At 44.7% G+C, this 26,913-nt stretch overlaps 1 protein-coding gene across 3 annotated transcripts in view; it reads left to right on the top strand.

Moving 5' to 3' along the window:
- The window catches only part of NAV1 (neuron navigator 1), a 194,221-nt gene that overhangs the window by 49,314 nt on the left and 117,994 nt on the right, over positions 1-26,913 (top strand). For 2 of the 3 annotated variants that reach the window (XM_073666612.1, XM_073666613.1), the window contains exons 3-4: positions 3,632-3,734; positions 10,307-10,651. In XM_073666612.1, coding sequence (XP_073522713.1) covers positions 3,632-3,734; positions 10,307-10,651 — 448 coding nt within the window. Of the gene's footprint in view, positions 1-3,631; positions 3,735-10,306; positions 10,652-16,100; positions 16,218-26,913 lie in introns of those variants that run through there. The other variant, XM_073666614.1, reaches the window with a different exon arrangement.

Raw genomic sequence — 26,913 nt, forward strand, 5'->3', positions numbered from 1 at the left:
GAATGAGCAAAGGTGAAATTATCTTTTGGTTTGGCCAAAATATCATCTTTCTCAGCAGCGTGTCGTCCTGTGTAAACAGGACCTATGTTGCCAAGTACAAAGGCAGCCTATGTACTCTGATCAACATATTACCTACCGATCGTTAAGGCTTTTAAACAACTGCCGGTCAGCAAACAAGTAGCTGATCGATGGTCATTTAATGAATGGTCATTTAGACCGGGTTCATCTAAATCTAAGAAAAATCGTCTGTTTTTCAGCCACAATAAAAACTGATTATTTTTCATCTGTATTGTCATCAGTATGTCTGTTTGGTACATCTATATGACAATCATTTTATACATCAACAATTTAAAATAGAATATTAATCCAAATACAGTTTTACAATAAATCCATAAAATAAGTGCCATATAGGTGGGGTCCACATGACATTCTTTTTTTTTTTTTTTTTTTATCCAACCCACTGATTGGGCAAGTCTGATCTGAAAAATGTTTTAGACTGGTGCATGCAGTGCATCATTGACTTGCATTGGCCCTGGCGTTGTCCATATGCTATTCATTTTGCAGCACACAGCTAGTCTGAATGAGCCCTTATACTGACCTGATCACTCCATACACACTGATGGAAAGCAGTGATGACACCTCTACCATTTTTTACTTACCTGTTTTTACAGTCATGTGCTGCACAGTTAACAGTAGATACAGCCCTGCGGCCTGTACTATATAAAGGTACTCTGGATACTGGACAGCTACATTACAATTGCACTTGCGCTTTGGATTTAACACAATAGATAAGACTAATGCCCTTTTTTTTTTCCACACAGATCTTTGAACCATGTAAAAAATTGCACACGTGAATTGCCCCATTGATTTGCATTGATCCGTTTTCATGTCCATACATGAAATTATGTTAGTCTGATCTGGCTCTTACGTTGCAGAAAACAAGCACATCAGATGTCTAGTCTGGATAGGACAGGGAAAGGGATAAGACAACAGCATAGTCAGCCTGAGTAGGGATCGGGCATCACTGCAGATACCAGATGCGGTACCTCAATGAGGCACCTAACTGAGTTTAAAGAGCAGCATTCAATTGATTGAATGTGGAAAATGCATGAGATTTATACAGCAAGCAAAATATAATAATGTTGAGGCCTGAATGTATTTTACCTTTGTGTTTTTATAATTCATTATATTAATTATGGTTATGTCATTCACAAATACACTGCTCAAAAAAATAAAGGGAACACTCAAATAACACATCCTAGATCTGAATGAATGAAATATTTTCATTGAATAATTTGTTCTGTACAAAGGTGAATGTGCTGACAACAAAATCACACAAAAATCATCAATGGAAATCAAATTTATTAACCAATGGAGGCCTGGATTTGGAGTCACCCCCAAAATTAAAGTGGAAAAACACACTACAGGCTGATCCAACTTTGATGTAATGTCCTTAAAACAAGTCAAAATGAGGCTCAGTATTGTGTGTGGCCTCCACGTGCCTGTGTGACCTCCCTACAACGCCTGGGCATGCTCCTGATGAGGTTGCGGATGGTCTCCTGTGGGATCTCCTCCCAGACCTGGACTAAAGCATCCGCCAACTCCTGGACAGTCTGTGGTGCAACGTGACGTTGGTGGATGGAGCGAGACATGATGTCCCAGATGAGCTCAATCGGATTCAGGTCTGGGGAACGGGCGGGCCAGTCCATAGCTTCAATGTCTTCATCTTGCAGGAACTGCTGACACACTCCAGCCACATGAGGTCTGGCATTGTCCTGCATTAGGAGGAACCCAGGGCCAACCGCACCAGCATATGGTCTCACACGGGGTCTGAGGATCTCATCTCGGTACCTAATGGCAGTCAGGCTACCTCTGGCGAGCACATGGAGGGCTGTGCGGCCCTCTAAAGAAATGCTACCCCACATCATTACTGACCCACTGCCAAACCTGTCATGCTGAAGGATGTTGCAGGCAGCAGATCGCTCTCCACGGCGTCTCCAGACTCTGTCACGTCTGTCACATGTGCTCAGTGTGAACCTGCTTTCATCTGTGAAGAGCACAGGGCACCAGTGGCGACTTTGCCAATCCTGGTGTTCTGTGGCAAATGCCAAGCATCCTACACGGTGTTGGGCTGTGAGCACAACCCCATCTGTGGACATCGAGCCCTCATACCACCCTCATGGAGTCGGTTTCTAACCGTTTGTGCAGACACATGCACATTTGTGGCCTGCTAGAGGTCATTTTGCAGGGCTCTTGCAGTGCTCCTCCTGTTCCTCCTTGCACAAAGGAGGAACAGGGTTGTTGCTCTCCTATGGCTCCCTCCACATCTCCTGGTATCTGCTCCATGCTCTGGAGACTGTGCTGAAAGACACTGCTACCCTTTTTGCCACAGCTCGCACTGATGTGCCATCCTGGATGAACTGCACTACCTGAGCAACTTCTGTGGGTTGTACTGTAGACACCTCCTCATGCTACTGTACCTCTAGGGGTGAGAGCAATGGCAAAATGAAAAAGTGACCAAAACAACAGCCAAAAAGGATGAGAGCAGAGAAATGGTCTGTGGTCACCACCTGCAGAACCACTCCTTTATAGGGGGTATCTTGCTAATTGCCTATCATTTCTACCAGTTGTCTGTTCCATTTGCACAAGAGCAGGAGAAATTGATTCACAATCAGTGTTGCTTCATAACTGGATAGGTAGATTTCACAGAACCGTTATTGACTTGGAGTTACATTGTGTTGTTTAAGTGTTCCCTTTATTTTTTTGAGCAGTGTATATCATCAGCTATATATACACCAATTGACTGTGTAATATTGTGTAGATTCCCCTCATGTTGCCAAAATAGACATGCGCTCCACAAGACCTCCGAAAGTGTCTTATGGTATTTGTCACCAAAATGCTAGTAGCATGGGTTTCAAATTGGGGTTTCTATACATAAGATTTGTTTTTCCTGCACATCCCACAGATGATTGACAGGATTGACATCTAGGGAATTTCGAGGTTGAGCTGTACCGTCATGTTCCATAAACCATTACTGAACTATATGGTGCTGAAAAAGTGAAGTGCCATTAGGGAAAACCATTGCATAAACTGATGTAACCATGGTCAAGTCAAAGTAACATTCACATGAATGGCAGTAGAACATAAATTGTCCTTCTCAATAGAACTCTAGGGGAATGGAAGCTCTGGATCCTCCCTGGAGTGATCAGATAGGTGATAAATGTCTTTCTTGAGAAAATCCCATAAACTCTCTAATGATAAGATCAATTGGCTTATCCAGAGCTAGTTTACTCCACATAGTTAATAAATGACCTACAGAAAACATGATGGCATCAGCTCTTCTGCTCTTCTCACCAGTGTGAAAACTAGAATACTGTAACATTTTTCTGTTTGTGGATAGTTACAAAAAATAAAAGTAACTCATAAAATATAAAAATTGTTCAATATATTCCATTCAATAATATGCTCCAAAGACTTACTGATAGGGTATTCTGATTATGAGCCCTAATGGGGACAAGTGATGAATATGGTGCCGCTGTGTAAGTGAATAAAATGAAAATGAATGAATGATTTTGAAGGGGAACTATCGAATTCCAATCTAATTTTCTGCTTTTAATGTAATTTTTTTCAGATCCTGAGACTCAAAGGAAAAGAACTGTTCAAAATGTTCTGGATCTGAGACAAAACTTGGAGGACACCATGTCCAGTCTTCGTGGCTCTCAGGTAACACACAGGTAGGTAGCAGCTGTTTGAATCATATCCAGATCTCTTCACATATAGAATGTATAGGATGTTTTAAAGGGGTTTTCCAGCCTGCTCAAGACAGAATACCAAATATCACTGTACATATGTTTTGTGGAAAAAAAATGATGTTAATATTAATCAAGATCGGTGTTTTTCATGCTAGTCTTGTTAGGGGGGCATGCTGGAGTCAGACGATCCTGATTCATTAAGAGCCTCTAAATAAATCCAGTGTGTCTTAAAAGTAGCATGTGCCTTGTCACCAATCTTACCGCAGTCCGGGACTGGAGTAAGATTTGTAGCCTAAGGAATGCATGAATTGAGTAGCTGTGAACGCCATGCCGTCGTCCCGCCCCAGTTCCGCCCACTTTGTTTTAGCTAGGCAAAAAAAGGTGTGAGAACGTGACAAGTCTCTAAATTTTAGCGCAGCCTGATGGTGCTTCAAAAATTTTGCAACTTTTCAAAGCTTTTTATTGCAGAATTCTGGCGTAAAAGCTTTGATGAATCGGGGTCTAAAATGTCACAATGTAGCTTCGGTGTGTGGTTTATTCACACCCCTGACTACCAGGTCAACAGAGCTTCAGCATCACATGTAAAACTACATTTCCCATCATCCCTAGCTGTCTCTCCCTTCTTCCCCATTGATCTAGCTCCTTCCCTTTGTGTGTACCTCCACCTCGCCCTACTCTAATTGTAATGTGGCCCGATAATCGCCAAACATGCTTTCATAAAAGCGCTGGTTCCATTGGCCCACGTAAAGATGTCGCCGATCAATCACACACACTCACTTTGGTATCTCCGCTAGCATACTGACCTGCAGAAATATTTCTGTTTCTAGATTTTACTGCTTATCAAGAAATCTCTAACTTTTTTGCTGTTTGTTGCAATATTTTAGGACCAATACATTTTTTACTTTTCCATCAATGGAGTTGTGTAAGGGCTTAGTTTTATTGGTCCCATTGTAGGATGCATTTGTCTTTTTGATTTCAGTTTTTCCTTTGCGTTTTTCTGCAGGTGTCTGCACCAATATACAATCACAATCTCCTCTGTTTTTGCTGTGTTTTTTTAAACATTATCCCCTTTTCTTAATGTGTTTTTAGAGCAAATTTGACTTGTCCATTTTTCGTTTAGGATTTTTAGTGCAGAAAGGCTGGGATTTTGCACACAAAAATGCAAGTTGATTTTGCTATGCATTTTTTCAGGTTTCAGCATAGAAGTGAAACAAAAGGGCAACCACAGACAGATGAAAGGGCAGCCACAGACAGGTGAAAGGGCAACCACAGACAGGTGAAAGGGCAACCACAGACAGGTGAAAGGGCAGCACAGACAGGTGAAAGGGCAACCACAGACAGGTGAAAGGGCAACCACAGACAGATGATACAGCAACCACAGACAGGTGAAAGGGCAACCACAGACAGGTGAAAGGGCAATCACAGACAGGTGAAAGGGCAACCACAGACAGATGAAAGGGCAACCACAGACAGATGATACGGCAACCACAGACAGGTGAAAGGGCAACCACAGACAGATGAAAGGGCAACCACAGACAGGTGATAGGGCAACCACAGACAGATGAAAGGGCAACCACAGACAGGTGAAAGGGCAACCACAGACAGGTGAAAGGGCAACCACAGACAGGTGAAAGGGCAATCACAGACAGGTGAAAGGGCAACCACAGACAGATGAAAGGGCAACCACAGACAGATGATACGGCAACCACAGACAGGTGAAAGGGCAACCACAGACAGATGAAAGGGCAACCACAGACAGGTGAAAGGGCAACCACAGACAGATGAAAGGGCAACCACAGACAGGTGATAGGGCAACCACAGACAGATGAAAGGGCAACCACAGACAGGTGATAGGGCAACCACAGACAGATGATAGGGCAACCACAGACAGGTGATAGGGCAATCACAGACAGGTGATAGGGCAACCACAGACAGGTGAAAGGGCAACCACAGACAGGTGAAAGGGCAACCACAGACAGGTGAAAGGGTAACCACAGATAGGTGTTAGGACAACCACAGACAGGTGATAGGGCAACCACAGACAGGTGATAGGGCAACCACAGACAGGTGAAAGGGCAACCACAGACAGGTGATAGGGCAACCACAGACAGGTGATAGGGCAGCCACAGACAGATGAAAGGGCAACCACAGACAGGTGAAAGGGCAACCACAGACAGGTGATAGGGCAACCACAGACAGGTGATAGGGCAACCACAGACAGATGAAAGGGCAGCCACAGACAGATGAAAGGGCAACCACAGACAGGTGAAAGGGCAACCACAGACAGGTGACAGGGCAACCACAGACAGATGAAAGGGCAACCACAGACAGGTGAAAGGGCAACCACAGACAGGTGATAGGGCAACCACAGACAGATGATAGGGCAACCACAGACAGGTGATAGGGCAATCACAGACAGGTGATAGGGCAACCACAGACAGGTGAAAGGGCAACCACAGACAGGTGAAAGGGCAACCACAGACAGGTGAAAGGGTAACCACAGATAGGTGTTAGGACAACCACAGACAGGTGATAGGGCAACCACAGACAGGTGATAGGGCAACCACAGACAGGTGAAAGGGCAACCACAGACAGGTGATAGGGCAACCACAGACAGGTGATAGGGCAGCCACAGACAGATGAAAGGGCAACCACAGACAGGTGAAAGGGCAACCACAGACAGGTGATAGGGCAACCACAGACAGGTGATAGGGCAACCACAGACAGATGAAAGGGCAGCCACAGACAGATGAAAGGGCAACCACAGACAGGTGAAAGGGCAACCACAGACAGGTGACAGGGCAACCACAGACAGATGAAAGGGCAACCACAGACAGGTGAAAGGGCAACCACAGACAGGTGAAAGGGCAACCACAGACAGGTGTTAGGACAACCACAGACAGGTGTTAGGACAACCACAGATAGGTGTTAGGACAACCACAGACAATTGAATGGGCAACCAGAGACTGGTGAAAGGGTAACCGGAGACAGATGAAAGGGCAACCAGAGACAGTTGAAAGGGCAACCACAGACAGGTGAAAGGGCAACCAGAGACAGATGAAAGGGCAACCACAGACCGGTGAAAAGGCAACCAAAGACAGGTGATAGGACAACCAGAGGCAGGTGATAGGACAACTACAGAAAGGTGAAAAGGCAACCAAAGACAGGTGATAGGACAACAAGAAACAGTTGAAAGGGCAACCAGAGGCAGGTGATAGGACCACCACAGACAGGTGAAAGGGCAACCACAGACAGGTGATAGGGAAACCACAGATAGGTGTTAGCACAACCACAAACAGGTGAAAGGGCAACCACAGATAGGTGTTATGGCAACCACAGACAGGTGTTAGGACAACCACAGACAGGTGTTAGGACAACCACAGATAGGTGTTAGGACAACCACAGACAGGTGAAAGGGCAACCAGAGACAGGTGAAAGGGCAACCAGAGACAGATGAAAGGGCAACCAGAGACAGTTGAAAGGGCAACCACAGACAGATGAAAGGGCAACCAGAGACAGATGAAAGAGCAACCACAGACAGGTGAAAAGGCAACCAAAGACAGGTGATAGGACAACCAGAGGCAGGTGATAGGACAACAAGAAACAGTTGAAAGGACAACCAGAGGCAGGTGATAGGGCAACCACAGACAGGTGACAGGGCAACCACAGACAGGTGATAGGGCAACCACAGACAGGTGATAGGACAACCACAGAAAGGTGATAGGGCAACCACAGACAGGTGATAGGGCAACCACAGACAGATGAAAGGGCAACCACAGACAGGTGAAAGGGCAACCACAGACAGGTGATAGGGCAACCACAGACAGGTGATAGGGCAACCACAGACAGATGAAAGGGCAGCCACAGACAGATGAAAGGGCAACCACAGACAGGTGAAAGGGCAACCACAGACAGGTGATAGGGCAACCACAGACAGATGATAGGGCAACCACAGACAGGTGATAGAGCAACCACAGACAGGTGATAGGGCAATCACAGACAGGTGATAGGGCAACCACAGACAGGTGATAGGGCAACCACAGACAGGTGAAAGGGCAACCACAGACAGGTGAAAGGGCAACCACAGACAGGTGAAAAGGTAACCACAGATAGGTGTTAGGACAACCACAGACATGTGATAGGGCAACCACAGACAGGTGATAGGGCAACCACAGACAGGTGAAAGGGCAACCACAGACAGGTGAAAGGGCAACCACAGACAGGTGATAGGGCAACCACAGACAGGTGATAGGGCAACCACAGACAGATGAAAGGGCAACCACAGACAGGTGAAAGGGCAACCACAGACAGGTGATAGGGCAACCACAGACAGGTGATAGGGCAACCACAGACAGATGAAAGGGCAACCACAGACAGTTGAATGGGCAACCAGAGACAGGTGAAAGGGTAACCAGAGACAGATCAAAGGGCAACCAGAGACAGTTGAAAGGGCAACCACAGACAGGTGAAAGGGCAACCAGAGACAGATGAAAGGGCAACCACAGACCGGTGAAAAGGCAACCAAAGACAGGTGATAGGACAACCAGAGGCAGGTGATAGGACAACTACAGAAAGGTGAAAAGGCAACCAAAGACAGGTGATAGGACAACAAGAAACAGTTGAAAGGGCAACCAGAGGCAGGTGATAGGACAACCACAGACAGGTGAAAGGGCAACCACAGACAGGTGATAGGGAAACCACAGATAGGTGTTAGCACAACCACAAACAGGTGAAAGGGCAACTACAGATAGGTGTTATGGCAACCACAGACAGGTGTTAGGACAACCACAGACAGGTGTTAGGACAACCACAGATAGGTGTTAGGACAACCACAGACAGGTGAAAGGGCAACCAGAGACAGGTGAAAGGGCAACCAGAGACAGTTGAAAGGGCAACCACAGACAGGTGAAAGGGCAACCAGAGACCGATGAAAGGGCAACCACAGACAGGTGAAAAGGCAACCAAAGACAGGTGATAGGACAACCAGAGGCAGGTGATAGGACAACAAGAAACAGTTGAAAGGACAACCAGAGGCAGGTGATAGGGCAACCACAGACAGGTGACAGGGCAACCACAGACAGGTGATAGGGCAACCACAGACAGGTGATAGGACAACCACAGAAAGGTGAAAGGGCAACCACAGACAGATGATAGGGAAACCACAGATAGGTGTTAGCACAACCACAAGCAGGTGAAAGGGCAACCACAGATAGGTGTTAGGGCAACCACAGACAGGTGATAGGGCAATCACAGATAGGTGTTAGGACAACCACAGACAGGTGAAAGGGCACCCACAGACAGGTGAAACGGCAACCACAGATAGGTGAAAGGGCAACCACAAACAGGTGAAAGGGCAACCGCAGACAAATGAAAGGGCAACCACAGACAGGCGATAGGGCAACCACAGTTAGATGTTAGGACAACCACAGACAGGTGAAAGGGCACCCACAGACAGGTGAAAGGGCAACCAGAGACAGATGAAAGGGCAACCAGAGACAGGTGATAGGACAACCAGAGGCAGGTGATAGGACAACTGCAGACAGGTGATAGGACAACCAGAGACATGTGATAGGACAACTACAGACAGGTGATAGGACAACCAGAAACAGTTGAAAGGACAACCACAGACAGGTGAAAGGGCAACCACAGATAGGTGATAAGACAACCAGAGACATGTGATAGGACAACCAGAGGCAGTTGATAGGACAACCACAGACAGGTGAAAGGGCAACCACAGACAGGTAGTTGGCCTTCAGAAGTGCACTATTGCTAAGCCTCCCAGGTTCTTGCTGCCCAGGGAGCATTGTGCTCCTGAAGACTGACAGTTTGGGCATGCCGCATAGTTGGGCCGCTGGCCCCATTCTGGCTAACAGAGGCAGATTTTCCGCTGCGGCATGAAAGAAGTGAACTGACCAGCTGTATAACAAAACAACTTGCAAATGTACGCTTTTTGCCTAGGAAACCGACCACTGCAGACTGCAGAGGTGGCTGTTATACAGTAAAAGGAAAAACGTTTTTCTCATATAAACTCATGGAAGAGAAGCATATTGGAGCGGTTCATGTGCCAGTATTATTTCATTCAGACTACTGGAAGTTGTTAATTGAGCAAATCCCAGTAGTCTGATGGGTGCTGTGTACTGGATTCAAAACAAAAAGAATTTCCAGCACTCGTCTTCCGAGTGAAAAGCGTACTTTATTACATTCTTTTAAAATCCAGTGAGATACAAGAACTGCAGTCATTCCAATTTATAAAAAATACACCCATTCCTACGCATGTCCAATCTGTAATATTGAGGGCTTCTAAATCAGTGCTGGAACGTCTTCTTCTAGATCCAGAGATGGCTGTTAGGCCACGTAAAGTATAAAATGATGAATCCCTCCGTTTCTTAGAGTGGAGAGTATTTTTAACAAGAAGTAAGTTGCAAATTTGCTTGTTTTTACAAGCAGTTCTAAATTGTAATCCTTTCCAAACATGAGAGCACCCCTTTAAATGAACTGTTTTTGAATAACAAGTTGGAGATCTAAATGTTAAACTTATTTCTGCTTTTTTTTAGCTCCTTAGACATGACATGTTATGACAGTGATGATGCCAATCCTCGCAGTATTTCCAGTCTATCCAATCGCTCCTCACCGGTGTCCTGGCGCTATGGACAGGCCAGTCCACGCCTGCAGGCTGGAGAAGCCCCCTCACTTGGTGGTTGTCGTGCTGAGCACGGGGGAGGAGGCTGGCAGTTCTCTCACACCATGCCCCTCCGCGCTGGCACACGAATCTGCAGCATTACCCAACGCTTGGAACTTCTAGAATCTGGCAGCCAGGATCTGAAATCAGGTTATGGAAGTGACTCTGACTGTAAACTGGCAAAAGAAGTGGCGCATGAGGATGACGATATCATTACTAGGTAAGTACTACCAGCATTACTGTTCCATCCCGCTGTGCATCCTTAGTGGAGTTAACTTGTAATACAGAAATGCTTAAGTACACCGTGCTATATAATATGATGACTGGAATATTTTAAGAGGATAAAAACCTTGATGGGAGGAGTGCTTCTTTAAGCCTAATGGAGCTGGTCTACTTACTGTGAAAATGTATGTAAGTATGGCTGTATAATCTTAAATATAATAAAATAATAATAAAATGAGCTCTGGCTGCACTAATAGAATAGCTGTATAAACCTTACATTTTTAAATTAGCATTTTGATATTGATTTTCAAAGTAAATACACCAGCTTCACCGGATCAAACATATCTATGTCATAAGTATGCAGTTTACATTGTGAAATCTGCTGACTGATCTTAACTGATATTTATGTAAATATTCAGATACATAAAACTTTAATGTTTTTTCTTACGCAGTTGTAAACTTTGCACAAGTTTTGTAGCTTGCTTCAGGATACTTCAGGTCTATTTTGTTCTTTTCTTCATACTCATCAGAATAGAGTTTGGTAATTGCCAAAATTTACAGTGGGTATGGAAAGTAATCAGACCCCTTTAAATTTTTCACTCTTTGTTTCATTGCAGCCATTTGGTAAATTCTAAAAAGTTCACTTTTTTCCCATTAAAGTACACTCTGCACCCCATCTTGACTGAAAAAAAAACAGACATGTAGAAATTTTTGCAAATTTATTAAAAAAGAAAAACTGAAATATCACATGGTCATAAGTATTCAGCCCCTTTGCTCAGTATTGAGTAGAAGCACCCTTTTGAGCTAGTACAGCCATGAGTCTTCTTGGGAATGATGTAGCAAGTTTTTCACACCTGGATTTGGGGATCCTCTGCCATTCTTCCTTGCAGTTCCTGTCCAGTTCCGTCAGGTTGGATGGTGAACGTTGGTGGACAGCCATTTTCAGGTCTCTCCGGGGATGCTCAGTTGGGTTTAGGTCAGGGGATTTGTCCGTATTTAATTTGCTCAGATGCTGGCGTACTTCTAATTGTGAAGATAAATGGATGATTTTTTATCTGTATTGTGATCCGTTTGTAATCTGTATGGCATCTGTATGTCGGTTTTTATAAATCAGCAGTTATTAAAGTTTACAAGACAAAATGCAGTTTATGTTATATAATTACCATGTATCCGTAAATTTCGGATGCGATACAGTTGATCCATATGGGATCCGATTTTTTTTTGTGCACCCATAGACTTGAAAAGACAAGTCTCATCTAAAATATGGAAGACACTAGTGCATGTTGTCATTTTTTTCACACATACATTCAGTCCGTGGAAAATAAAACAGTCAACTGCACAGCCATATTGAATCACATTGGTCTGAGTGCTGTCAGGTTTTTTGGACCTAAAATACAGTTGTGTGAATGAAGCTATAGGGTATGTACATTTGTACCGACAGTAGTTTTTACATGAGATGTTAAAAAATGACACATTTTCTAGTGGAAACGTCTTCAGGGAAGGCTCCTTATTCCTTCTTTGAAGAGTTTTTAGAGTAGTCTTTTGGTTCCTGAAGTGGTTTTGAAGAGTTTTTCATGTATTTTATGCCTAGTTTGGAACGTTATCCATCAGGAAATGCTTCGGAAAAGTGACAAGCACTTCCTTTTCGCCAACCAGGTGAAACGTAAAAGAAAATCGCTCAAAAGACTGAACATATGAACAGCAAAGTGGTTTTACAATCTAAATCAGACCTGGGCAAACTGCGGCCCGCGGGCCACATCCGGCCCTTTGACCGCTTCTGTGTGGCCCGCTGACACAGTCAGCCAGACGCAGGAGAAAGCCTGAGCTATTATCTTACTCAGACTCAGCATTCTGATTGTAGCTCCGCCCCCCTGTGGATGCCATCTTCTCATTGGTGGATGTGGGGATGCTCAGTTCCTTGCTTGCAGAGCAGAGCTACTGTAATGTCTTCAGGTCAGGAGTGTTCAAGAAGAGGGAAACTTGGACTACTACACCCATCTGCTGCACATAGTGGGCAAGTGACATCTAAGTTGAGCCCCATGGTATAAAATAACAGCTAGGAGCTGACATTGTGTCTACTGTGCTGATCAGTTCACAGCACAGCACTGCCTCCTTTCTCAGACCGCAGTTTACACTCAGTGAGAGCAGCTAATTATCTGCAGCTTACTGAGTCTTCCCCTGGCAGCTCAGACTGATCGGAGAGAACATTTGTATTCCTAGTGAATGACTCCAACAGTGAAGTGCCCCTCCTCACCTGGGATATTCTATGTGCTCCCCAAACTGCACCCCACATACTCTGCTGCCTCTCCACCTTTGAGTGAGGGTTAACCCTTACCTCACCCTTTACACTGAGCTTTTGAGTTATTGCGCTGTGTTCTATGTCCTGTGCAGGTGAGGTAAGTGTTAAGCTCCTCACAATGCTCCCTGCTGTGATCTGTGACTTATCACAGCCATAGACTTTAATAAAGATCCCCCCCACCTGCCTGTTACCTCCTGCCCCACATGTGATGTGGATCTATGCATGTGGAACAGGGGTGGGCAAACAACTTTTTTTTTCCACATGCTCCCAATTTATGTATTGATTGATCAATTGCCAATGCTTGCTATGATAAACTTTATTGTAGCAAGTATTATCAGGGTGTGTTCACACAACTGTATTTTCGGTCCTAGTGCTTTTCGTGAAAAAAATAAAATAAACCTGACTTCACACGGACAGGACTAGTAGCAATGCTTTGCAATTGAGCTATTCAGATTACAGTTTAAGTCCATGGCCCCACTATCAGTATTTGGCAGAATTTTTTTCTCAGGAGTGGGAGCCAAAACCAGGTGAGGAACAATCAGAGAATAATAGAAGGTATAATAGAAACAAGTCACCAGTTCTGCATTTATCACCCGCTCCTGAGAACAAATACTGACTGAATACTGATAGTGGGGCCGTGGCCTAACACAGACCAAATATCCGTGTGAAAAAGATCACAGCACACACCAGTTTCTTCTGTGTATCGGATAACACTCACTTATTGAAGTCAGAGTTTGCAAAAAAAAAATTGAATCCCATATTAATCATCTGTATGGCATCTGATTTTTACAGATACATTTCGATTACAATCATACGAAACTGTATTTGTTTTTGTACATTTTATTCACTTCTGATATATAAAAATGGATCACAATACAGATGATAAAAATAGTCTGCCTTTCTGGATGACAATCATGACATCGCTCGTGTAAACGTAATCATATAATCACCTTCTTTTTATAAAGCGATAAAATTAATATTGAGCAGAATTAAAGGGGCGGCCTAAAACAGAAGGTAAATTTCATACTAAATGTCTATTTAATTCAATCCAATCACTTATCTAGTACAGTTCAATTAAAAATTCCCTACCGTTTCCTCTCTACTCTAACTTCTTGTTTGTTTTTTCTCATCCAATGATGTTTCGTTGAGAATTCCAGTGCATTTTGGGATACTCACATGGGACGTCATCAAGGGGAAAAGGATGCGATCACTGACGCTGCTTTCCTCACATTTAAACGAAGCACCATCAGTGACCTCTGTTTCGGAGTCTGGGTTAGTCCCTGCTTGCTGCGTGGTGTCCTTACAATTTCCACTGACAGCGCACTCTCTTGCTGGCTCATCACTTCTCTTTAGAGCCAGCAAGGGAGTGCACTGTCACTGTTCATTCAAAGGAATATAGTGCCGGGAGCTCATACTGTCCATAGGTCATAATTTATAACCGATGCATTATCAGTAGAGCAGGGACTAGCCCAACCTCTGAAACAGACATAATTGATGCCACTTCATTTCATGGAGGGGGCAGAAGCTGCGGAAGTGACCACAGCTTCTACCACCTTATGACGTCCTGTGTGAGTATTCCAAACAAAATGCCATTGGAGGTTAAAAAAAAAGACTGGAAGTCAGACTGGAGAGGGTATATTAGGGAATTTTCAATTGAAGTATATAAAAAAAGGAGATTAGAAAATTACATTGTTTAGATAAATGTTTAGTATGAAATTCACCTTTGGTTTCGGACCACCCCTTTAAGTTCAGCCGACTGGTTCGGCCCTCAAAAGCAGTGCCAGTTTCTCATGTGGCCCCTTGGGAAAATTAATTGCCCACCCCTGATCTAAATGAACAGGAAGTCTTTTATGAGCTATTTTTCAGGCATCTGTTGGAGCAGACCTGCATCCTTTTGGTTTTTATTTTTAAAGGGCATCTGTCAGTAAGATGAACCCCCTCCCCTTTCCAATAACATATATAGACATGCTGGTCCAAATCTATGGACACCTTTATATCTTCAATCTGTTGCTGCATTCCTGAGAAATCAGCTTTTTAATTCATATGCATATTAGGTGTTAAGTGCTCTGGGTGTGACAGAGCACCTCCTGGGCCTCTTCCTCCTGAGGATGTTTCTCTGAACAGCACCTGCCTCTTTAGCTTGATTAACAAACTATATTTGATTTCCTTACCTGGCGGTTTCCATAGCACAGACAAATGAGCTAAATTGTCTGGTACAGGGCGGGCAAACAACATGGGGAGGAAGTAGCTCTTTAGGTGCTCTGTCACCCCCAGAGCACATAACTCCTCACTTGCATATGAATTAATAAGCTGATTTCTCAGGAATGAACAAATAGAAGATATAAAGGTGGTGATGGATTTCGCTTTTTAGGCCTTGCATGCCCATATATGTAATTTGGAGTTTTATTTAGTGTTTGGTTTATTTTATGTGTGCGACCACCACAGTCATGATACCCCCAGTAGATTTCACAAAACCTAGCTAGGTCTTTCCATGGATCTGCAATGTCAAAACGACATGTTCCGTCTCATGTCACTTCTTTGAAGTACTTCACAGTTCGGAAACCCTGAAGTGGTTAATAGAAGTAACATGTTCATCCTTTGCTGACTGAAACTATAGAGCAGAGCGAATGCGACTGGCGGCAAGAACGGTGGCAAGCCGCTTCAGGATAGCGACCTCTGGCGCTGTGTACACATACCCTAAAAGGGTTTAAAACATTTGGACAACTGCTGAAAATGATGGAAAGTACCGCCCAAAATCATACTCACCTGTTATATACCCTTTGCTCCAACATTTGCTTACTTGGCTACAGCGGTGTCATCTCATGTAACCGCTGCAGCCGATCCCTGCTCTCAGTGGTCACATGGATTCCTGTGTAGATCTCGGAGCTGCGGATGGTCGGTGCTGGAGTGCCTGAGGACATAACTGATGAGTATGCAGTAGTTTCTTACCGCGCAGTGGCGCAGCAGACACGTTAGTGTAAGAGAGTTGTCGGTAAGGTGAAGGCAGTGATCCCTCAGTCCGGCTTGTGTCACTGCTTATTAGCAGCAGAAGTGACATCAGATTGTAAGGGTCCTGCAGTGAATGTGTTAATATGCGAGGAGGAGCGCTCAGCCTTGTGGAGGGTGTGAAAAGGGTTAGTAATCTCTTGGCTCTCTTCCTGGTTGACAGCTGGAAATACAGAGCATTTCACATCTGTGCTCACTAGCCCTGCGCAGGGACCCCTCAGGACTGACCAAAATTTGTCACCGAGCGACTGATGGAAAGGTATTGTATAACACGGCACATATGTGAGCTGCTCGCAGGATGTGGGATGCATGCGTGTGTGCTATAGAAGGAATCGCCATTATCCTGCCTTCTTATTAGAATTGTGGGGCTTTTTGTTACCAATGTAAAACTATATCTGCATTAACGTTGTCAGGATCCGTGACTGCGCCTGAGTCACATTGTGTCTGTGAGGAAGTGTTGCTTTGTGTCTGACGGATTCTGTGGTCAGAGCAATGCTGTGCTTTTGTATATTGGCGGGTGGGGGCCTGCAGGAAGGAGATATGGGATGCTAACATTTGGTGCCTAGATAGACACACACTGATATGTCACTGAAACCAGTAGCTAGACCACATTGCTGTATCAAAGTGAAGAGCTTCGGCATGTACTTTGTCACAAAGAGACGCTTCTCCACCAGCTGAAATCACAAATCAAAACCCATGAATATGGATTAACTCATCATCAACCAAATTTGTTACATAGATGTTAAAGGGGTGATTCCAGAAAGGGCATGTATCATCAAACCTTCGGTATACTTAGCTTTGGCCATCAGCCCCTTAGTCTTTGAATGAAATGACAGCTCACATGCTTTACCGCTATTCTATTCAAACTGTTACTCTGCTGTCAGATGAAGTGAAAAATGATGGACTCCGATCCCCTGTTCTAGAGATCATTAGATTTACCACCTAGACTGTGTAAGTCCAATAATTGTCTCCTCTGGGAAATGCAATTGAGCAGGAATCTGTCTCCAGGTTTTTACTACCTAATATTAGAGCAGCATCCAGGACTAGTAAACCTGCTGCCAAGTAGTCCTCCATATTCATGAGCTCTGTACAAGCCCGCCCCCACTAGTGATTGGCAGCTTTCTGCCTATGCACAGCGTAAATAAAAAGTTGCCAATCAGTGGTGTGAACGAGGTTATGCAGAGGTCAACATTCAGAGAACTGGTAGATCTGCAGCAGATAAAACAGTGATTTTATCAAAACGGCAACAAGCTGCCCAGTAACTGACACATCACTGGAATCAGGGCCTCTGCTCCTACATCATGTTATTCTCAAATGGGGTAGCAAAAACCTAGTGACAGATTCTCTTTAAAAAAAAAAAAAAAGGCCATAGATTTACATGACATAGCTGTGTGATTCTTTAGATGTCAAAAAATCCTTTCTGACCCCACATAGTCTGTTGGAAAAACTTTATATGTAAATGTAACATACTATCAGTCAGATGTGTGTCTTTCTATGCCTTCTTGAAAATTATTTTATATTTCTGTTACTAACATGTTCCTCTGAAAATAAGTTAGGGTCTTATATTATTTTTTCTCTCCGAAAGATGGGTTAAGGCTTATTTTCAGGGGAAGTCTTATGTTTTTTTTCCATGAACAACAATCCAAATTTATTCTTGAACAAAAAAAAATCAACATTTATTCAAATATAATCATGTCATCACACACACACTGCGCATACACATGTATATACACACACACTGCACATACACATTTACACACACTGCATATACACATGTATACAGTACAGACCAAAAGTTTGGACACACCTTCTCATTTTAAGATTTTTCTGTATTTTCATGACTATGAAAATTGTACATTCACACTGAAGGCATCAAAACTATGAATTAACACATGTGGAATTATATACTTAACAAAAAAGTGTGAAACAACTGAAAACATGTCTTAAATTCTAGGTTATTCAAAGTAGCCACCTTTTGCTTTGATGACTGCTTTGCACACTCTTGGCATTCTCTTGATGAGCTTCAAGAGGTAGTCTCTGGAAATGGTCTTCCAACAATCTTGAAGGAGTTCCCAGAGATGCTTAGCACTTGTTAGCCCTTTTGCCGTCACTCTGCGGTCCAGCTCACCCCAAACCATCTCGATTGGGTTCAGGTCTGGTGACTGTGGAGGCCAGGTCATCTGGCGTAGCACCCCATCACTCTCCTTCTTGGTAAAATAGCCCTTACACAGCCTGGAGGTGTGTTTGGGGTCATTGTCCTGTTGAAAAATAAATGATGGTCCAACTAAATGCAAACCGGATGGAATAGCATGCCCCTGCAAGATGCTGTGGTAGCCATGCTGGTTCAGTATGCCTTCAATTTTGAATAAATCCCCAACAGTGTCACCAGCAAAGCACCCCCACACCTCCTCCTCCATGCTTCACGGTGGGAACCAGGCATGTAGAGTCCATCCGTTCACCTTTTCTGCGTCGCACAAAGACACGGTGGTTGGAACCAAAGATCTCAAATTTGGACTCATCAGACCAAAGCACAGATTTCCACTGGTCTAGTGTCCATTCCTTGAGTTCTTTAGCCCAAACAAGTCTCTTCTGCTTGTTGCCTGTCCTTAGCAGTGGTTTCCTAGCAGCTATTTTACCATGAAGGCCTGCTGCACAAAGTCTCCTCTTATCAGTTGTTGTAGAGATGTGTCTGCTGCTAGAACTCTGTGTGGCATTGACCTGGTCTCTAATCTCAGCTGCTGTTAACCTGCGATTTCTGAGGCTGGTGACTCGGATAAACTTATCCTCAGAAGCAGAGGTGACTCTTGGTCTTCCTTTCCTGGGGCGGTCCTCATGTGAGCCAGTTTCTTTGTAGCGCTTGATGGTTTTTGCAGCTGCTCTTGTGGACACTTTCAAAGTTTTCCCAATTTTTTCGCACTGACTGACCTTCATTTCTTAAAGTAATGATGGCCACTCATTTTTCTTTACTTAGCTGCTTTTTTCTTGCCATAATACAAATTCTAACAGTCTATTCAGTAGAACTATCAGCTGTGTATCCACCAGACTTCTGCACAACAATACTGATGGTCCCAACTTGATTTATAAGGCAAGAAATCCCACTTATTAAACCTGACAGGGCACACCTGTGAAGTGAAAGCCATTTCCGGTGACTACCTCTTGAAGATCATCAAGAGAATGCCAAGAGTGTGCAAAGCAGTCATCAAAGCAAAAGGTGGCTACTTTGAAGAACCTAGAATATAAGACATATTTTTAGTTGTTTCACACTTTTTTGTTAAGTATATAATTCCACATGTGTTAATTCATAGTTTTGATGCTTTCAGTGTGAATGTACAATTTTCATAGTCATGAAAATACAGAAAAATCTTTAAATGAGAAGGTGTGTCCAAACTTTTGGTCTGTACTGTATACACATGTATGTACACACACACACTGCACAATCACATGTAAATGTACACACATTCCACATACGCTACATACCAGCCTGTCTCCTCTTCGGTTCCTCAAGACTCCTGCAGTTAAAGGACCTATGGTGACATCATGGTCACATGACTGTGATGTCACCTAAGATCCCTAAGCAGTTTTAACCTCAGAATAGAAATGCTGGGGTCACCTAAGAGAGTGGGGCCCTGGGCAGTTGACCAGTGCACCTCCTCCAAATTCCGGTCCTGACAATAACTAGAGCTTATTTTCGGAGTAGGGCTTATATTTCAAGCATACTCCAAGAATCCTGTAAAATCATGGCAGGACTTATTTTCAGAGTAGGTCTTATTTTCAGGGGAAACACGTATGTTTTCGGTTGAGCATAGTCATGTAATGACTATGCTTCTGGAATGTAAAAGGAAATGATACGGCCTCAGAAAAGTTTTGTGCAGAAATAATTTAGTTTAAAGTCTGTTATATTTCATTTTGATCGCATTAAATAATCTAAGAAAAGCTATCAATGGTCTAAGAAAACAATATTCGGATCATATATGATCTGACAGTTTGTGGTGCTTGTATCGGAAAAAAAGATACTCTCAATACAGGTTTCCTTGGAATCAGATCCCAGCCTTTTTTTGCATTACCCATTAACCTGTCGGCTGTCCCTATAGTTAAAGTGAAAATCTCTGGGGTGAAATGGAGAATAAATGCACTTCTGCCATTGTTCATGTTTAATTTTTACAGCATTCACTATGTGGTAGAAATGACATGTTACCTTCATTCTGCCTGTCAGTTTGATGTCCATGTGGCTGCAGACTGCAGAATCGTGATGGTGTGCAATGCACACACTGTCATGATTTCCTTGTATTCGCAGCATTAGTGGCCAGTCATATGGCCACATGTGTGCTTCTCGCATACTTGCAGTAACCTGCTGAATAGATTGTCATCTGCATCTCTGAATGTCCTTTGAGAGTCTAGTTGGCATTGACAAATATACTGTATATCAGTGTGTCTCAGTGTGTATTTGTAGCAGTGTGCTGATGTGTGCATTGATGTACCTATAAATGTGTCATAATGTGTAAATATGTACCTTGAATTTTTTGTGTGCATGTCGAGTGAGTCAATACGTTTGTCAGAGTGTGCTTGTGTGGTCAGAATCAACTTTTAGCCCACACCAACGTGTTATGTTCACAGTGTAAATTTGCATTACTCTTACGGTTGTTCCATAAAAAGCAAGCAATTCCCTATCCAAAGGGTAAGGGATAATCTGCTGATCACTAGGGGTCTGACGGTTTGTACCACCAGTGATCCCGAGAACTTGGCTCTGCAGTCCCTTTTTGAATCCAGCAGAAGTGCTCATTCTCAACCTCCTCTCCATTCATTGTCTATGGGACTGCCGGAGAAAGCTGAGTGCTGCGCTCGCCTATTTCTAGCAGTCCCATTAACAATGAAAGAACAAAGGCCAAGCAGTTACACTTCCGTTCTACTGAGGAAGGGGCTGAGGAGCCCTGATCCTGTGATCCCTAATCCTGTGGATAGGGAATAACTTGCTTGTTTGTGAATAACTCTTTAAAGAAAAAATTCTGAATAACAGGTCTTAACATAGCAACGAACAAGGCACCATATAGAATATTAACGGACTGCCTGTTGGACTTCTAAGTATGGAAAGAGCAGGACGTTTAAAAGGGTTGTCCAATCTGGGACATTTATGGTATAGCAATGGAACAATCATCTGTCTTGTAAATGGGGTCCTGGTGCTTGCTGTCAGGGATGTAGAAGTAGCTGCTCATGAGTGTCTCCATTCATTTGTTTGGGAGATCCATAGATTGCCAAGCAGTATCTATTGGACCTAAGTCCTGGAACTATAGAAATAACGGGATCAATAGACATGTTAATGATGGAAAAATGGAAACAATATTTTCAAAACATCTTGTCTCCCATTGAGCACATTTGGGATGTCACTGGTTGGCAACTGCAAAGAGTATGTGCCAGCAGTGGATCTTGATGATTTGTGTGCCCAAGTGCATTCAGTGGATCCATTGGGATGAACACGTAGGTGGGCTGAGCTGCTTGAGTAAATCAGTTTTTCAGAAATGATGATGAGAATAATTTTTTTTATTCACAACGTGTTTCAACGCCGTACCGGCATCTTAATAAAGTGAAAAAAAAAACAAATGTGCAAAACATGACTACAGATGGGTTGTTAAAGGCCCAAAATGGATGCTAATTACACAGGGAACACCACAGGAACACTTAAACCAATTGGGAAGGGGAGGGAAGTTTAACCGGCAATTTCAAAATGATTAAAGATAGAGAAAACAAATTGCATTCAGTGTGGCAGAACATTACCCAACCATTAGTAACCTCACTGATAGTGTGTGTATTTCTGCACATGGCGCTCATACTCAATACTGTATAAATGGAGGTGTTTTCAAAACTTTGTTTCCAGTTTTTCAGCATTTACATATCATTTACATGTCTCTCAATCCGGTGATTTCCACAATTTCACTACTTTTCCTTTTTGGTGTTGCAGTTTCAGTGTTGAGGAGCGTGACTGTCTATGACTCTACCTACTATTGTGCTCAGGGCCGATGTTATACCAATTGTGGCCTTAGGCGAAATTCATAGTGGGGCCTCCAATTCTGAAATACTCCACCAACAGCGCGGTCACAGTCAGTTCAGTATGTTAAAATCAGTATAATCAAGCAAAAAAAAGAGATGGAATTGTATTAACCAAAGCTATAAAACCATATTATATAACCCGCATAATGATTGTCATAAAAAAAGTAGACTCCCTGTCTAGCGTTGTCGCCAATTCCATCAGCCATGACAATGGTGTATGGTCGCTGGACGGAAGAGGAGTGTGGCCTCTTACCTATCGGTAATGTCAGCTATGCCATGTTCGTCAATTTCTGCTGCCAAATTTCTACAGGGCGATGAAATCTCATTCATAATAATGGTACTGTAATGCATTTATGATTTTCCAGACAGAAATTCTGCTGCGCACCTGAGCTGTGTGGAAGTATGCTTGAGGGGAACTTGAAAGCAAGATTTGCCTCTAGAAGGTGTCCGGAGCGCTTCATCAGCCTGTATGATCACTAAGCGCTGCTGTAGGATGCCTCCAAGAGACGTTTAATGCCCCTCTCATATCATGCACACAGAGGCGTGATTGACATCCCAGCATGTGCAGGGAGAAGCACCTCTTCTCCTCTCTATACAAGCTGAGACATCAGTCATGTTTCTGTGGGCATGATGCCAGGATGCTACTGGAATGAGTGACAGCGATCTTGGACTAGTCCAGGTACATACATGCCAGCATTAAAGGGGTATTCCCATCTCCAAGATCCTATCCCAATATGTAGTAAGTGTAATACTAATATCAAATACCTCCAATGAGAAATGTAGTGTAGTTTTTGTGATTCGCTATGTCTCTTTCCTTATGTGCAGGCATTGCAAGGCCTTAGGTATCCATATTAGGCAAGTGAATATTTTCACCATATCATCACTTTTATCCAGATTTTCCAATGCCAAGCTGTATAAACTTGAGTTCTTATTGGATGACACCGTGTACATAATATGTACTACGATATAAAGAAGTTACATACGGTACATGCATATTGCATGCTATTGGAAACATACACTCAGACCTGTGACATAGCATAATAACAGTAAATCTTGTACTGGTAAAGCTGTATTCACACCCTGGAGCCTTTCTGAGAAGTATTTACCTGGTGTCAATCCTGTGTTCATGCTGCCCGCAGTGTGGACAGCATGAATCACCTGACATGTTCTCCTTAAAGAAGTTGTCCACTACTTTTACATTGATGCCCTATCCACAGAATAGGGCATCAATGTATGATCTTCCGGTGTCCCGCACCCGGCACCCCTGCCGATCAGCTGCTATCGGTGCCAGCAGCGGCCGGCCGGAAGTGTTCACTTGCGGGGCTCCGCCGTACTGTGGTAGTGGCCGCCACGGTGTACTGCACATCCGCCTCCTATTCAATAAAAGGACCCCATTGACTATAATAAGGGAATCACTTGTTTCTGTTTTGTGTTAGTGCATTGAAAAGAATGAGAAGTGTGGCATACGGTTATCACAGACCCATTGCGTACATTGACTTCATTTTTCTATTCTTAAAACAGAAGAAAGAACTGGAAGTGAAAATGCAGGTGTGAATAGAGCCTAAGCGTAACAGGGCCTAAGCGTAGCAGAGCCTAAGCGTATCAGAGCCTAAGCGTAACAGAGCCTAAGCGTAACAGGGCCTAAGCGTAGCAGAGCCTAAGCGTAATAGAGCCTAAGCGTAACAGGGCCTAAGCGTAGCAGAGCCTAAGCGTATCAGAGCCTAAGCGTAACAGAGCCTAAACGTAACAGGGCCTAAGCGTAGCAGAGCCTAAGCGTAATAGAGCCTAAGCGTAACAGGGCCTAAGCGTAGCAGAGCCTAAGCGTAGCAGAGCCTAAGCGTACCAGAGCCTAAGCGTAACAGAGCCTAAGCGTAGCAGAGCCTAAGCGTAACAGAGCCTAAGCGTAACAGGGCCTAAGCGTAGCAGAGCCTAAGCGTAATAGAGCCTAAGCGTAACAGGGCCTAAGCGTAACAGAGCCTAAGCGTAGCAGAGCCTAAGCGTAGCAGAGCCTAAGCGTAACAGAGCCTAAGCGTAACAGGGCCTAAGCGTAGCAGAGCCTAAGCGTAATAGAGCCTAAGCGTAACAGGGCCTAAGCGTAACAGAGCCTAAGCGTAGCAGAGCCTAAGCGTAGCAGAGCCTAAGCGTAACAGAGCCTAAGCGTAACAGAGCCTAAGCGTAACAGGGCCTAAGCGTAGCAGAGCCTAAGCGTAACAGAGCCTAAGCGTAACAGGGCCTAAGCGTAGCAGAGCCTAAGCGTAACAGGGCCTAAGCGTAACAGGGCCTAAGCGTAACAGAGCCTAAGCGTAGCAGAGCCTAAGCGTAATAGAGCCTAAGCGTAACAGGGCCTAAGCGTAACAGGGCCTAAGCGTAACAGAGCCTAAGCGTAGCAGAGCCTAAGCGTAATAGAGCCTAAGCGTAACAGGGCCTAAGCGTAATAGAGCCTAAGCGTAACAGGGCCTAAGCGTAACAGAGCCTAAGCGTAGCAGAGCCTAAGCGTAGCAGAGCCTAAGCGTAATAGAGCCTAAGCGTAACAGGGCCTAAGCGTAGCAGAGCCTAAGCGTAATAGAGCCTAAGCGTAACAGGGCCTAAGCGTAGCAGAGCCTAAGCGTAATAGAGCCTAAGCGTAACAGGGCCTAAGCGTAGCAGAGCCTAAGCGTAGCAGAGCCTAAGCGTAACAGAGCCTAAGCGTAACAGGGCCTAAGCGTAATAGAGCCTAAGCGTAACAGGGCCTAAGCGTAACAGGGCCTAAGCATAGCAGAGCCTAAGCGTAGCAGAGCCTAAGCGTAACAGAGCCTAAGCGTAGCAGAGCCTAAGCGTAATAGAGCCTAAGCGTAACAGGGCCTAAGCGTAGCAGAGCCTAAGCGTAACAGAGCCTAAGCGTAACAGAGCCTAAGCGTAGCAGAGCCTAAGCGTAACAGAGCCTAAGCGTAACAGGGCCTAAGCGTAGCAGAGCCTAAGCGTAATAGAGCCTAAGCGTAACAGGGCCTAAGCGTAACAGAGCCTAAGCGTAGCAGAGCCTAAGCGTAGCAGAGCCTAAGCGTAACAGAGCCTAAGCGTAACAGAGCCTAAGCGTAGCAGAGCCTAAGCGTAACAGAGCCTAAGCGTAACAGGGCCTAAGCGTAGCAGAGCCTAAGCGTAATAGAGCCTAAGCGTAACAGGGCCTAAGCGTAACAGAGCCTAAGCGTAGCAGAGCCTAAGCGTAGCAGAGCCTAAGCGTAACAGAGCCTAAGCGTAACAGAGCCTAAGCGTAACAGGGCCTAAGCGTAGCAGAGCCTAAGCGTAACAGAGCCTAAGCGTAACAGGGCCTAAGCGTAGCAGAGCCTAAGCGTAACAGGGCCTAAGCGTAACAGGGCCTAAGCGTAACAGAGCCTAAGCGTAGCAGAGCCTAAGCGTAATAGAGCCTAAGCGTAACAGGGCCTAAGCGTAACAGGGCCTAAGCGTAACAGAGCCTAAGCGTAGCAGAGCCTAAGCGTAATAGAGCCTAAGCGTAACAGGGCCTAAGCGTAATAGAGCCTAAGCGTAACAGGGCCTAAGCGTAACAGAGCCTAAGCGTAGCAGAGCCTAAGCGTAGCAGAGCCTAAGCGTAATAGAGCCTAAGCGTAACAGGGCCTAAGCGTAGCAGAGCCTAAGCGTAATAGAGCCTAAGCGTAACAGGGCCTAAGTGTAGCAGAGCCTAAGCGTAATAGAGCCTAAGCGTAACAGGGCCTAAGCGTAGCAGAGCCTAAGCGTAGCAGAGCCTAAGCGTAACAGAGCCTAAGCGTAACAGGGCCTAAGCGTAATAGAGCCTAAGCGTAACAGGGCCTAAGCGTAACAGAGCCTAAGCGTAACAGGGCCTAAGCGTAATAGAGCCTAAGCGTAACAGGGCCTAAGCGTAACAGGGCCTAAGCGTAGCAGAGCCTAAGCATAGCAGAGCCTAAGCGTAACAGAGCCTAAGCGTAACAGGGCCTAAGCGTAATAGAGCCTAAGCGTAACAGGGCCTAAGCGTAACAGGGCCCAAGCGTAACAGAGCCTAAGCGTAGCAGAGCCTAAGCGTAATAGAGCCTAAGCGTAACAGGGCCTAAGCGTAACAGGGCCTAAGCGTAACAGAGCCTAAGCGTAGCAGAGCCTAAGCATAATAGAGCCTAAGCGTAACAGGGCCTAAGCGTAATAGAGCCTAAGCGTAACAGGGCCTAAGCGTAACAGAGCCTAAGCGTAGCAGAGCCTAAGCGTAGCAGAGCCTAAGCGTAGCAGAGCCTAAGCGTAATAGAGCCTAAGCGTAACAGGGCCTAAGCGTAGCAGAGCCTAAGCGTAATAGAGCCTAAGCGTAACAGGGCCTAAGCGTAGCAGAGCCTAAGCGTAATAGAGCCTAAGCGTAACAGGGCCTAAGCGTAGCAGAGCCTAAGCGTAATAGAGCCTAAGCGTAACAGAGCCTAAGCGTAACAGAGCCTAAGCGTAACAGGGCCTAAGCGTAATAGAGCCTAAGCGTAACAGGGCCTAAGCGTAACAGAGCCTAAGCGTAACAGGGCCTAAGCGTAATAGAGCCTAAGCGTAACAGGGCCTAAGCGTAACAGGGCCTAAGCGTAGCAGAGCCTAAGCGTAATAGAGCCTAAGCGTAACAGGGCCTAAGCGTAGCAGAGCCTAAGCGTAATAGAGCCTAAGCGTAGCAGAGCCTAAGCGTAACAGAGCCTAAGCGTAACAGGGCCTAAGCGTAATAGAGCCTAAGCGTAACAGGGCCTAAGCGTAACAGAGCCTAAGCGTAACAGGGCCTAAGCGTAATAGAGCCTAAGCGTAACAGGGCCTAAGCGTAACAGGGCCTAAGCGTAGCAGAGCCTAAGCATAGCAGAGCCTAAGCGTAACAGAGCCTAAGCGTGCTTCTGGTCTCATGATGTTTTTATCATAGGAAGGTCTGAGAATGCTTTTCATTATGTGACGTT

The sequence above is a fragment of the Phyllobates terribilis genome, unplaced genomic scaffold (assembly GCF_046119375.1).
Source record: "Phyllobates terribilis strain yellow unplaced genomic scaffold, ASM4611937v1 Scaffold_2__4_contigs__length_985480577, whole genome shotgun sequence".
Classification (NCBI taxonomy): domain Eukaryota; kingdom Metazoa; phylum Chordata; class Amphibia; order Anura; family Dendrobatidae; genus Phyllobates; species Phyllobates terribilis.